At 45.7% G+C, this 15,056-nt stretch overlaps 1 protein-coding gene across 1 annotated transcript in view; it reads left to right on the forward strand.

Annotated features, from left to right (window-relative positions):
- CNTRL (centriolin) overlaps positions 1 to 15,056 on the forward strand; it is a 1,084,252-nt gene that overhangs the window by 794,347 nt on the left and 274,849 nt on the right. Inside the window, exons 32-33 of the mRNA XM_085613596.1 lie at positions 2,477 to 2,592; positions 4,747 to 4,964. Coding sequence (XP_085469722.1) covers positions 2,477 to 2,592; positions 4,747 to 4,964 — 334 coding nt within the window. The remainder of the gene's footprint in view (positions 1 to 2,476; positions 2,593 to 4,746; positions 4,965 to 15,056) is intronic.

The following is a 15,056-nucleotide window of genomic DNA, read 5'->3' on the forward strand; positions in this document are numbered from 1 at the left end:
GTTGGGCCTAGGGGAGGAACCTACACTTCTGGGACTGACTGAGCTTAGACCCTGCTGTACCCAAGTTAGATGAGGGACTCTGCCAGCCTGCTGATCTTGCCCAGTGAGGGGGAACCCAGGGGACCAACTCCAGTGTGCTGCAGGGAACCATCCCGCCTTTTATGCCTGACAACTCAACCCCCCCTCTACCCTCCCCCAAGAACCTGTAACCAAGCTTTGCCCACATCTAGCGCTAGGACTGAAACCCTGCATGAACTGCTGCTGCTGGGGGATCAACAGGTAAAGCGCTATACTGCCAGAACTGTGCCTACCTAGCGCCAAATTGCTGGAACAGTGGCCCCTGCGCTGTGGAAAAGTAACCTGCCCATGCTGCCAAGCGCTGTGAACTCTAAGCGCTGCAAGCCCATCACCACAGCAGCCCAGGGTGTGGCTGAACTACTGCTGTGCCCCCTGCATGTTATGACTCTCTATAACTCTCTAGCGCTGTGCCAGGCAGCGCTGTATCTGCCCATCACCGTCGCAGCCCAGTACCTGCATTCTAGCGCTGTGCCAGGAAGCGCCATATCTGCAGAGGATCACCGCTGCGGCCCGGGCGCTGGGAAATCCGAGGTGCCGTCTGCGTCTCTCACTTGTGTGCCTTGGTTGGGCGCTGCCGCGAAGTGCGCCTTGGGCCCGAGAATCACCGCCACGGCCCCGGCACCTGCTGATCTGAAGCTGCCTGCCGGCCGAGTTCACCGCTACGGCCCCCGAAGCCTGGGAGGGCCGCCACGGTAGTAGAGTAGGCCGCACTAGGCGCGGGAACGCGTTGTCCGGCAACCAGGGCGTCGGCCGCGTCATCGGCCGCGCCCCCTGTGAGCCGCGTCCTGATTGGCTCCTGGGCCCCGGGCAGAGAGGGAAGCCCGGAGCTCTCTGAGAAGCGGTACGGCGGGGCCGGAGCCCCGAGAAGTTCTTCAGGCGGGGCCCCGAGTGAAGAGAGGAGCGGGCCGCCTGGGGTTTGGGGCGCGAGGCGCTCGCTAGCGCCGGTGTGCAACAGGACGGCCTACAGGCCTCAGAACAGAGCGGTGAGTGCGGGGAAGCTGGGGCCTGCCCGGAGACCCCTATGCACTGGGTGCACACAGCATTGCTTCTCTGCCTGCAGGTGTGAACAGTAATTGGACCTGCCACCCACCTTGCATATAGATTGGGCCGCAAAAGTTGAGTTGTAGTACTTGTATTCCCCCTGCGCCTAGGAAGTGTTGCCCCCTCTATGGGAGAGGTACACAAGTGATGTCAACTGGATCAATATCCTATAAGGAATGGTGCCTTTAGTGTGACCTCACCAAGGGAATGTGTTGATGTTCTATTCATGCCCTGATGCCCTTGAATGAATTTACCCGTGTTTTGTCCTGAAATGAATTTACTGTTGCCCTGAGATTATCTGCTCTATTTACTTGAATTAATTCACTGTTGCCCTGAGATTATCGACTCTATTACTGAAATGAATTTATTTGCCATGACCTGAATGAGATAAAGGGTCTTGTTTTACAAATCAGCCTGGTGTGGTGTCTTTTCATTGTGTGTGCATTACTGAGTCCGGGTGAGGGAGCGCTGCACAACTGCTTTACACATTGCCTTCGGGTGCCTTCCCGCCTCGCGCGAAGCTACCGTGTCGGAATTGGTGACCCCAGTTCTAAGAACCACGATCAAGGATAAAGATACAGTTAGGACCCTAAAACTGTTGGAACTGCCAAATCACTTTCCACCTGGACATGAGTGGTCCCTGTGACTGGCTCTCAACCCACTGTGGGCCACTCAAGAGGTTTTTCAAAGCTGTTCTAGTTCATTGGTCCAGAACCACTAAGGTACTTGAAATACAGTTATGGAACTCAAAAGATGTTTGTTGTTGTGGTGTCTATTTCAAGCTAAAAATATTTTTATGAATTGATGTCAAATATTTATTGTGTCATATTTCATACTTATTGACTATTTTGGTACTTCTAAATGCTTCACACTTGGTCGTTTCATTATGCCTGACTGCTGTGTGCCACATATACCGAAGGCCAAGCTAAGTGTTTTGTTTAAGAACATAAGTAGACCTGATAGAGATTGTGACATTATTACATGGTGTGGTCTCACAACCGCACCATATAATAATTCACTTTGCTACAGCAGTGATCTGATTTTTATGCTGTTTCGGCAGTTGCTGACGCCGACATTGTAGAAGCATTTATGCATAAGCTGCACTCAATTTTGAAATGTGAGACATGTCTGGGTGAACTTATTGTGTTTTGTGGTCTGACAGTCTGCAGATACATCTGTGGCACTGCATGCCAAAGTGTGATTTGTTGCTCTTTGAAGCGAACCTGGGTTTGTGCAGTCTCCTCCACAGTTTTTTAAATGAACAACCTACATTTTCTGTAGCAGTCGCATTTCATTTAGGTCAATTTATTTATGTGAATGCTATAAAAATTTATGCTGTTTTCTCTTCCTCAATTAGAGCTCAAGCACGTTCTAGAACTGGTACAGCTGGAAAACAATGAACTTCAAGGTCTGAAGCAGCAGCACAATCAAAAAATCAATGAACTAGAAAAGGCTCAAGTTGCTGTACTGGAGGTAGGGTCTGCATTGTGCCCTGTTCGTGATAGGACACTTTCCTGAATTAGGTGAGGGTAGGATTGGGTTAGATGTTCGGAGGGCAAGGGACAGCTTCCAGAATTTGGTAGCTTGTATGGAGAAACACAGTAAACTAATTCTTGCATGTGTGATCTTGTTTTTTATTTTTAGCCATGAGCTATGTCCAGCAGCAGCATTCTGGACTGTGTGTTGGCATTTTGTGTGGTGGTATGGCGTGTACATAGGGCATGTCATGGGCCAGCCTAGATTTGACAAGTGTGCTGACAGCACCTCCAGTATTGACCTTCCATGAAGAATCACCCTTCTGATGGCTTTTATTTGGGAGATCATGCTCTTGATAGCATGGTAGCGGAGGAGATGTGGTTTAGTGACTAACGCATGATACTTGACCCAGAAAATTAGCTTCTAATCGCAATGTTTAGATTGTTTCTTACAAATTGAGCACTGTACTACACTATGGCCCTCAATACGAGATCCCAATATTTTGGTATGTGGACAACAAAGGCTGGAATAACAGATTGTGGCTGATATCCCCACATCACATTACAGTAATTATAAATTACTTTTCCTGGAATGGGGCATAACATACAGCCCCAAGAATATTATGTCCAATTCTGTGCTTTTTCCCCATTCAGTGTAAAATAACAACCCCAAATCAGCATCCTTTTTCCACCTGCAAAGAGCATGCAATAGATGCAGTGTTACAAATGTGAGTTTTTTTGGGTTTTTATATCTATCCCTCAGTGCACCAACCCACCAGACCTAGGGCTCAATTCCGATGTCGTTTGGAAGGGCTCCGAATCGGATTCAGGCCTGGCAAATCGGATCCGGAGCCCTTGTTTCTGACCAACTCGTTCCCAGTTCCGAATTAGTAAGTACGATGCCTGGAAACCGTTAGCTCTGACCGAATCGGTTCCAGAAGGCATTCGGACAGGACAAATCTTTCGGATCCGATTTGTGCCGTTCTTTGGATTTGATTTCCGAATGAGCGTGTACGATGAACGATTTGGACAGCCTTTCCTTTTCGGTTTGACCGGAACGAATCGGCTGCCAGAATCGGTCTTTGGGGGCCTGTAGCAGGCCCCCCTTTACCCGGGGTCCTCCGAATCGAGCCCATGAGTCCCCTTTTCTCACCCATGCACAATGTGGCAGGCACCATGGGGTGCCCGCCACAGGGTGCATGCTTTCCCCAACTACCCCTTTTTAGGTCAAGCCTAGGCAGTGCGCATGCGCTGTCTGCAAGACCTGTTGTTATCTCCTCTGTTGGCTTTTGGCATGCTCATGAATTGCCATTTGTTCGTCGTTGTGCCATTTAGAAATACGTATTTTTTTTTATTGGTGCATTGGGTCTGATTCTCACGCCTTTGCGTGCTTGGGTCACGCCCACGCAATTTCATTAATTGTTTGCTTACGTTGGCCATCCAAATACGTCCCCGGTTCCTCCTGGTCATCGTAATCTTTTAGGCCATTTCATGGAGCAATGCTCTGTCCGGCATCTACATAGTGGCAATTTCTGTCCAGTAGCTGTTGAGCTATGCCAATAGCTGTAACTCCCAAAAATGCAAGGCCTTTTGCATTTTTAATGCTTGTTTCAATGGGAGGCTGTGTTCACGTTCGGCACACAGGCTCCCATTGAAGTCAATGGAAGCCAGACCAAATTGTATCCGGAAGCATCCGGATGCATCCTACTCGCTCGGTCGAAGTCCTCCGATCCGAGTCGTCCGGAAAGCATTTGGGAACTGATTTGTTCGCAGTGCTTTCCAAACGAGATCAGAATCGGGCCCTTAATGTTACATGCTGTTTGGCTTGTTTATTGATTTTAACTGTTGCTGCTTCTCAGTGTCCTCAAATCTGCTTCATTCTCGTAATCTAAATTCTCACTGAAAACCTCTATACCTGCATAACGCTTTCTTGCTTTGTAGCTAGGTTTAAACTATATAAATCACTTAAATACAGACCTAATTACAGACCAGTAGCATACATCCTTTTTATTATTTTATACAATCGTCATCCAATTTTAGCACCCACATGGATGTGTAACCTTTAGACCGAAATATTGTTCTCTAATCAACTGCTTTTTAACTGAAGACACCATCCCTTTATTTGTCTGACAGTCCTGTTTGTTTTATTTAGGAAAAACTAAAGCTGGAAAATCTACAACGAGACACCCAGAGACAGCGTGGAGAAGTGGAGTGGCAAAGACAGCTACTAGAAAAAGATCACCAAGAAATTGAGCTTCTTATGGCTCAAATGCGCACTCTCCAAGATAGCGTGGAAACTCTAAGCAAAGAACGCAAGCAGCTTGAGGAAAGTTGTCACAGTCTTGACAATAAATTTGTGAAAACTAAAAGGTATTTCTAAGCAGAACATGAAGTCAAACAAGAGCATTTTGAAATTAAATTATTTTGGTGGGAGCCACTTAGGAGATAGGAAATATTAGGATGGAAGAGTTTTCAGCGGGGGTGCCGAATTATGCCCAGAGGCAGAATCCATGGCAGATTTTCAGGGGTTGAGCTGCCCGTACGGGATTAAAAACTTGGTCCCTTTTCAGGGTAACCACAGGCAGTGTAATGATTTCCATTTAGATTTGTATGTAAATTCACATCATGTGAATATTTGAAAACTCTTGCCCAGATCCAGCTCTCCTAGGATTAAGTTGGGGACACCGGCCATTGGCCAATGATAAAATGAAATATCTAAAAAATGGATACATTTCAAAATACGCAATCCTTTGTGCATCTACTTCACAAAATTCATAGATCAACATACAGTGCATATTTAGAACACAATATTTTCAATAATTTTTAGTTTGCTGGTAACAATTTATATGTAGCATGTGTGGCTGTAGATAAACATGCTCTGCATACTCCTGCGATCTAGTGTTAGGGACAAACTGTTGCAACTTGTTTTTCTTCTGAGACGTCTTTCGAGTCATAAAATCTCGATCACTCCTTCTCTAGTCGTGACTGAGCATGGATACCGACTTCTTCGTTAGACTTTTTTCTTCCTTATCGGGTTCAGATGTGTATAAGCATTGCTTCTGGTTCCAAAGTGTTTGACATTTTCTGTCAAAGCCCATAAGCCTGTTGTCTTCCTTCCCATCACCGAGAAGACCTGTTGAAGCCCTCAAGATTCTTTAGATTCCCTTAATCACACAGGTTATGAGGAAGGTTAGGCAGGATTGCATGCAGGTGGCCTTTATTGGCGCGTACTGCGCAAGGAAGATCAGTAGCTCTGAATTGGTGTTCCTCAGTGTCACCCCTCCTCTGCAACTTCAACTCAGGGTAGCCTTTATATCACAGTAAGGTGGTCTTACCGGACCTTCAGCACAAGGACTCAGTAGAACTTTTTGAACCCTGTTAATCATAAGTTGTGGATGTCCTACTTGCTGCTCACCATTATTGCCCCAAATCCATTTACTCTGGCAACGATTTGTGATTTAGCATGCCAAACTAAAAGTCGACATGCATGATTCAAAGTTATTTGTTTCGTGACACATGCTTTCTCCAGCATTTGGGTATCTTTCATAGATTCACATGCTTGAATCATTACCCATTGTCTATGTGGAAGTCCCATGGTACATAAAAAGCAGTGAGTAATTACTCTAACATTAAAGTTAATAGAGAAAAACATTCACTTTAATATCTCGTCCTAGTCATTAGGTATGGTCCAAACTCCAGCCAATCAAGTGACAGCACCCTCTAGAACCCTCTCCAGGCTCTCTGATTTTCTACCGCATGTCATGTGAAGGGATTCTCTATGAGCTCTGCTCAGAACTTTCTCTTGGCCTTCTGGATTTCTTCAGATGTTCGGTTCAGCATGTCTTCTTCTAAAGGATCTCTCTTCAGGCATTGTGTCTCTTCTGGGAAACTTAGACTTCATTCAGATGATCCCCACAAGAAGTGTATCTACTACCTTCACCCTGTTCATCAGGTGAGAGACTGTAAAATCTGCAAGACTTTCTCTCGAAAGACCCTGACAGATAGAGAAGGACGTCGTCTTCTGCGGCTACAGAAGTTTAAAGCTAAAGAAAATCCTGTATCTGATTATGAAAGTGATTCCTCACTAAAAACCACGGCTTCTAAGAAAAGGTCTAGTGAGGGGGAGTTAGTATCTCCTAAGGCTGCTAAGGTGTTAAAAAAACATCACCACTCCTCGACGGTAGCCTTGTCGACGGTATCCTCATCTACGGTATCCTCATCTACGGTAGCCTCGACTGTCTATGGAAGAACTGTCGAAGAAAACGTAATCTACGACATCCTAGAAGGTGGTTGGTTTGACATCGTGGTCGATGCTTGTTCCGTCAATGAATTTGACTGCATCCAAGGATAATACAGGACTTCTATCTAGGAGAAGACCTTCACATGTAGTAATATTGCCCATTCATACTTCCCCAAGTAAAGTATCTCCCTGTCCTCCAGAATTTTTTTTCGATTATGGAGCAGATTGGGAGGAATTAGAAGATGATGGTATGTTTGGGGTGGCTTGCAGTCCGTCGGATCTTCTCATTAAATGTCAGGAGGAGGAAGATGAGGACTATGTCTACTACCCTCAGGTCCCCAACCAGGACAGACAATCTAAATGCCTGTTTCTCTAGTCTCAAACTTCCACCATATGGTGGAGGATTACTACTGCAGGTTCCCTCCTTCAGAGCCGGTGTCTTCCATTCACCAGACTCCGATTGCGCAGCCTTCTTTATTAATTAGATCACCCCCTCCTGTTTCTCCATTACCTACACAGCAACAGGACCAAGACGTTCATACAGCTGATGAAGAGAGAGAAGAGGGAGAGTTGCATGAATGGGATGACTATCAGATTCAGACACCTTTGCCTTCCACTCCACCTCCACTAGATTCACCACCTGAGGATATAGGGGGTTTCCATACCCTTATGGAAAGAGCGGCAAAGAGATTTCAGCTTCCCATGGTGACTAAACATGCTGATTGTTTCCTATACGACATCAAAAACAAGAGGTTTGCTCTATTCACATTGTAGAATTCATATGGCAAGAGGGCATAAGAGTCATGAAAACACCAGCCTCAATTCCGCCAGTATTGCCCAAGTTGGAAAAAAATATAAAGGTCCTTATAATTCGCCTGCCTGCCTTTTTGGACAACCCAAGCTGGATTCTGTGATTTCACCAGCTGGTCAACATTGTGCCACAAATCCCGCTTTTCCACTGTCGGTCCCTCCGGAAAGAGATAGAAGGTGTCTCGACTCCATCGGTAAAAATATTTCCACCATGGCAGCAACCACTGTTGAGAGCGGCCAACTCTCTTGCCATTCTGGGTAGATACGACCGCCAAATGTGGTCAGACATTTCATCTTTTATTGAAATGTTACCTGAGGAATCCAAAGCTGAGGCGCTGAAGATTCTACAAGAGGGAGAAAGTATCTCAGCTGAGATTATCTCCTGCGCTGTGGATGTTTCTTCCACAGGATTCCGCCAACTGTCTGGAGCAGCGTTACTGAGGCGTCAGGGCTGGCTAAAGGCAACTTCTTTCAAGCAAGAAGTTCAAACGAAGATAATCGGCATGCCTTACGATGGCGAATCCCTATTTTGTCACCACGTCGACGCAGCCCTTCAAACCATCAAAAAGGACACAGATACTGCCAAGGCTCTCTCTTGGCACGCTAAAGTTCAGGAAGCAGCCCTTTTGAGGGGCAAGAGGACGTGGATCGTTCTCCTTTCGGAGTGGTTACAACCAGTACAAGCATTACCAGCCATACCAGGGTCAATAACGATACCAATGATCACATCAGCAGTCATTTAAACAACCTCCGGCCGCTTCCTACAAACACTACAGGGGAAAAACGTCCTTCAGAGGCAGGGATAACACCAAGAAGAAGTAACAAGCGCCCCTTTTCGGCCACAGTTCCCACCAATTCTTTTAAAGTTGGTGGAAGAATTTCCTTTTTCTTCCCCGAATGGTCTTCTAAAACAACAGACAGATGGGTTTTAGATATAGTTTCCAACGGTCACACTTTGGAATTTCTGAAGATTCCTCTAAACTGCCCTCCCAGAGGTCCTCCTCCTTCTCATCTAAAGGAACTCATGTTTCAGATAGACGTAATGTTAAAAAAGGGAGCGATCGAAGTGGTACCAGGTGTACAGCGGGGAACGGGGTTCTATTCAAGGTTTTTCCTCGTAAAAAAGAATTCCGGGGAGTGGTGTCCCATCTTGGACCTTCGTTGTCTCAACAAATAAAAAAAAAAATATATCCTTCTGGATGTTGTCACTTCAGGATGTGCTTCAATTGGTAAATCAGGAATATTTCATGATTACCTTAGACCTTCAGGATGTCTATTTTCATATACCGATCCTCCCCAGGCAGAGGAAATTCTTATGCTTCAGAGTGATTGGAATGGATTTTCAGTTTCGAGTCCTACATTTTGGCCTTCATTTAGCTCCCCGAGTATTCATCAAGGTTCTAGCACCAGTGGCGGCTTACATACGTCAGCACCTACGTCAGGCAGGAATTCAAATCTTCCCTTATCTGGACGATAGCCTCATAAAGGCGAAATCCTTCGAAGTGGTGAACAGTCTTACTCAAAAATGTCTGTCTCTCTTCCAATTCTTGTGTCTTTCCATCAATTTCCCAAAGTCTCAGTTAACTCCCAGGAAAGTGAAAACTTTCTTAGGAGCAACCTTAGACACTCATCAGGCAAAGGCTTTTGCCTTGCAGGAAAGACAGGAAAAGATCTGCAAATTGGAAACTTTATTCCTAAAAAGAAAGTCCACTTCTGATCGCAAGTTCAAATCACTTCGGGAATGTTGTCCTGCTGCATCCCCCTCATTCCAAACTGTTGCTTGCGGATGAGATCCTTGCAAGAGGAGCTGGACAGTCAGTGGCTGCAAATTTCAGGGTCCTTCAATAACATTATCAGGATAACACCTCAAATGAAAGAAATGCTCCAATGGTGGATTCACAGTCAGAACATAGCCACAGGCCTATCGTTCTTAGTGGATTCGCCAGGTTTCATAATAACAACCGATGCATCCTTCGAGGGGTGGTGAGCACATCTAGAACAACTGACAGTAGAAGAAAAATGGAACAGTCACCAACGAACATTACACATAAATGTTTTGGAGTTAAAAGCAATATTCCTGGCCCTGAAATCTTTCCTCTCAAAAATATCAGGGGCTTCAGTAATAATTCGGACAGATAACACAACAAGCATGCACTACTTAAACAAACAAGGGGGGAAAAGGTCAACTACGCTATCCCTAAAGACCCAGCAAATCTGAGATTGGGTGATTCAACACCAGATAACATTGACAGCGGAACATGTTCCAGGAGTGGCCAGCATCCTGGCGGATTCCGTGAGCAGGTCAATTACAGCCATCCATGAGTGGGAACTCCACCAACCAACGCTGGATCTCATATTTCTGTTGTGGGGCAAACCAAGGTTGGACCTTTTTGCGACCAGTCTAAAACGCAAATGCCAATTCTTCGCCAGCTGGCTACCCCAACAAGAATCGTATGGGAATGTGTTTTCAATAAATTGGTCAAACATTTATGGTTACGCTTTTCCTCCAATTCCTTTGATCAGAGTGCTTCGGAAGATGTGGAAAGAACTCTGACGAATACTACTCATAGTGCCCAGGTGGCCTCGCCAGTTCACAGAACTTCTGCTTCTATTGAAGTGCAAGCCCAGGTCGTTGCGCCCATTACATAACTTGCTGACAACTAATTGCGACCAGGTCTGTCATCTGTACCCAACATCTCTTCGATTAGCAGCCTGGCTCCTGAACACTTTGAGTTTGCAGACCTTATTATACCTGCTGACTGTCGTCTTCCACTATCATGACTTAAATACTCTAGTGGAAGAGATTCTGCCTTTGGTGTGCCCTATTCAGTCTTCACCGGAGCAGTAACTACCTTTTTTCTTGCAGCTTGCTAAATCTGGCCTTTCTCATTCTTCTATTAAGGTTTTCCTTGCCACGATCTCCAGATTTCGGCGGCATAGTGGATCTCAATCGCTTTGGTCATCAAGAATAATAAAACAATTTCCTAAAGGATTGTTTAGAAACTTCCCTCCAATTAGGCATCGACCTCCGCCTTGGCATCTCAACATTTTACTTGCGCAACTTATAAAACCGCCCTTTGAACCTAGGGCTGACCTAAAGTACATTCCTTGGAAAATGTCTCTTTTGCTGGCCATTACTTCAGCTAGACGAGTAAGCGACATACATTCTGTGCAAGGCTTTGTTCTAGGTACATTTAAAGACTACCTGCGGGATTTACCAGCTTGAAACATCTTTTGTGTTGCAATTTTTGGAAGGGCCAAATCATAGTTTATATAGTTCCATCTTCTCTTCTTGTCAAGCCTCTAATAAGACTTTTACTTGGTATTTACTGTGGTCATGTGGAAACCCTTCAAGCTCATGAACAGCTGTTCTCTGAGATGTCTTAGGTATCCAGTATTGTGGTATCTTTCATAGATTCACATGCCTGAATCATTCCCCGTCGTCAAGATGGAAGTCCGACGGTACCATAATCAAGCAGTATTTAAATAATGCTATAGGCTATAATGGCCCTGGGCCATGTCTGATGTAGCCTATCTATGTCCTTTTATAAAAAACAACTACAAGCTGAATTTAGCCAATCAGCTGCTAGCACCCTTTTGAACCTTCCCAGCAGAGGCAGTTTCCCTCAGATTTTCACCGCAAGTCGTGTGTGAAGGGAGTTCTACTCAGTTTTTTCTTCCATCTTCTAGGTTTTTCTTGTAAAAAAAAATATTTTTATCATGTCTGATAAGAAAGGACTCTTTCTGGCCTGCAAGACCTGTGGTAAGGAGAGAGTCTATGTTGATGATCCTTACAAGGACTGCATTTATTGCCTCCACCCAGCCCATGGTGTAAAACAATGCAAAATCTGTTGCACTTTCTCTTCTAAAACTTTAAGCTATAGAGAGGGGAGACTGCTTTTGTGGCTACAGTCCGCTAAGCACCGTAAGTCATTGCAGGACGACAATGATGGCTCATCCAGGTCTCACAAGAGAGCAAAATCTCAAGAGAAAGACTCTGGAGAGGGTAGGAAACACCTCAAACCCTCCCCAGAAAGCAAGTGCTCAAAACAGGAGAAACATTCTAAGGTCTCTTCTGAGCCTTTGTCTTCTGTTTCCTCTACTCCAGTTAGGAAAGAAAAGAAGCACCATAGAGCCTCCTCATCGGATCCAGGGAAGAGCAGAACTGAAAAATCCCCATTGACTACTCCACTGTCGACGATAGTCACTGGACCGTCGACGACAAGTTACACAATTACGTCATCGGCCCTGTCGATGTCGGGTACGATGATAACAATGGCCATCTCTGGACCCATACTGTCGACAAAGGTTTAGTTGACGCCGTCATCGTCCTCCCATCTGTGCAGCCGGTGAGGGTTGCAGTAAAGCCGACGTAGAGACCGTCAACGTCCACACTGTCGAGGTCACTACTGTCGCTGACGCTGACATCATCGACGACAGGTCTGTTGACGACGATACCGTCGAGGTCATCGGCTGTTGCGATTCCGTCGATGACGACAACGCCAATTAAGGTGATGAACACATTTAGACCAGAAAGTCCAGTCAAAGGTTCTGGATATGGCGTTTGATGGGGGTGCTTTGTTTGGCAAACCTATAGATGAGGCGCGTCTATCCATCAAAAAGGATACGGATACATCGAAATCCTTGGGTGGCAAAAGGACGTAGTTTTAGCACTTACAGAGTAAACTTCCAGAGGGCACAACAATACCAGCCCTAACAGCCGCAATATAGGCAATCCTATCAACCTGCTGCCTACATTCAACTGGCCACAGTTGGTTTCTCTCGCCAAGCAGCCGAAAGAGAACATTGACCCAAGGCAGAGACAATAGAAGAAAGCAATGATCTCACAAGGGTACCTGCGACTCCCTCTTTTTCCCCTCCCGTGGGTGCAAAGATATCCAGTTTCTTCCGGCAATGGGAGAGTATAACATCGGACATTTGGGTGCTGCATTTGATTGCCTTCGGTCACTCGCTGGAGTTTGTACAAAAACCTCCAACTACGCCACCCAGGGGATCACCTTCCCCTCGTCTTCACTTACTGCAGAAAGAAGAAAAAGTTATGCTTGTAAAAGGAGCCATTGAGGAGGTTTCAACCCTGCAAAGAGGGCAAGGTTTCTACTCCAGTTTCTTCTTGATTATGAAGAAGTCAGGGGAATGGAGACCAATTTTGGATCTCAGAAAATTAAACAAGTTCCTGCGGAAACAAACTTTCAGGATGGTAACTCTGACCGAGATCTTACGATGTCCCAACAAGGGAGATGTAATGACCTCCCCGGATCTGAAAGACGCATACTTCCAGATCCCCATTCATCGGAAGCATAGAAAATTCCTCAGATTTACGGTGGCTGGTACCCACTACCAATTCAGAGTTCTTCCTTTCAGCCTCATCGGCACCCAAGATATTCACGAAGTGCCTCGCGCCGGTGGCCGCAGCCCTACGCTCTCAAGGTCACCAAGTATTCCCCTACTTGGACGACTGGTTGCTAAAAGCAGCAACGGCAAAGCAAGCAACAAGGACCACAAAAGCATGTCTTCAGCTGTTCAGCAAAATGGGGTTGAGAGTGAACATCACAAAGTTTTCATTTGTTCCCAATCGAGTAATTCCATTCCTGGAAGCAATCCAATGCAAACCATTCTTGTCAAAAGAATGTCAGGCCTGTATAAGGCACTTGGCTATGGCCATCTGAAGAAAAAAGTCTGTTTCAGTAAGGAAATACAAGTCGCTCCTAGGGGTGTGCACATCAGCGATAGACTGGTTCCCTAGGCAAGACTCAAAATGTGACCTCTCCAAGAAGAACTGCAAAAGTAATGGCTTCAAACGATAGGATCTTTCGAGGATATCATTCAGATTTCTCAAGCCATGAGAATAGCAATGTTATGGTGGTACCACACCCCAAACCTTTCAAAAGGACTTACGTTCTTGCAAGACATACCAGACTGCACCCTGACAATGGATGCCTCCATGGAAGGTTGGGGAGGCCATTTGCAGGACCTTCAAATTCAAGGCAAACGGTCCACTTCTAGAAAGAAAAAAAAAGTCATATCAACAGCCTAGAGCTGAAGGTTTTATTCCTCTTTCTATAGGCTTTCCTGCCGAGAATAGCAGGTGCTTCGTGCTGGTCCGGACGTACAATACGACCAGTATGTTCTACATAAATAAACAGTGTGGGACCAAATTGCTTTCTCTGGAAGCGCAACAATTGTGGACCACAGGATTTCTCTCAGAGCTAAGCATGTTCCAGGTTTACACAACACGCTAGCAGATACTCTCAGCAGAGCAACAGACAATTGCCACGAATGGGAACTCAACCAATTCCAGCTAGATGGAGTATTCGCACTATGACTTATGGGGAAAACCAACTCTGGACCTGTTTACCATGAACGTCAATGCCAAATGCCGGTCCTATGACAGCAGGTCCCCCCTCCCGGGATCTCGGGGCCATGCCCTTTCGATGCGATGGTAAGGGATTTATGCTTATGCCTTTCCCCCATCCCGTTGATTCCCAGAGTACTAACGAAAATGAAGAAGAAAGGATGTCGCCTGATTCTAATTGCACCCAGATGGCCCAGGCAACATTGGTTCCTGGAACTTCTTCACCTTTCAGCAGCCAGACCCCTACGTCTGCAGCTGTTTCCTCCTGTCCAGGGACAACAGTCAAGCGCGCCATCCGAATCCAGAGTCTCTGCACTTGGCTCCTGAATTCTTAGAGTTTAGAGACATGGATATTTTGCAGGAGTGTAGAGATATCCTTTCGAAATCTAGAGCGGACAGCACCAACAAGAGGTACAAACTGAAATGGAAAAGGTTCTGTTTTTAGTGCCAGCGAAATGGTCTGCATCTGTTTCAGTCTCCACTCAACAGATCTTACCATATCTTCTCTCCTTGGTAAAGTCTGGTTTAGCTTTTGCTTCAGTTAAGGTGCATTTGGCTTCCATCTCTCACTATAGAAGAGCTTCCAGTGCCATTTCTCTTTGTGCCTACAGCCTGGTCAAACAAATAATGAAAGGGCTGTTCTGTACTTTTCCTCCAGTGCGAGCACCTCAACTGGAATGGAACCTCAACATACGCTTTGCGCAACTTATGAAAAGACCATTTGAACCCATTCATAAATCTGAACTGAAATTCTCAACTTGGAAAGTGGCCTTTTTGCTTGCCCTCACCTCAGCCTGGAGAGTAAGCGAGATACAGGCGTTTACCATTAAGAAACCATTCCTAATATTTAAAGAGGACGCTGTGATCCTGAGGACTATTCCTACATTTATTCCTAAAGTACCGTCAGAATCCCACCTCAATGAGCCGGTGATACTCCGATCCTTTTTTCCAAAACCATCAACACCTGCAGGTCAGATGGTACATACTCTGGATGTCAAACGTTGCCTTAAATTCTATCTTCAGGGAACGAAGGGACATT

This window comes from Triturus cristatus, chromosome 1_2 (assembly GCF_964204655.1).
Source record: "Triturus cristatus chromosome 1_2, aTriCri1.1, whole genome shotgun sequence".
Lineage (NCBI taxonomy): Eukaryota > Metazoa > Chordata > Amphibia > Caudata > Salamandridae > Triturus > Triturus cristatus.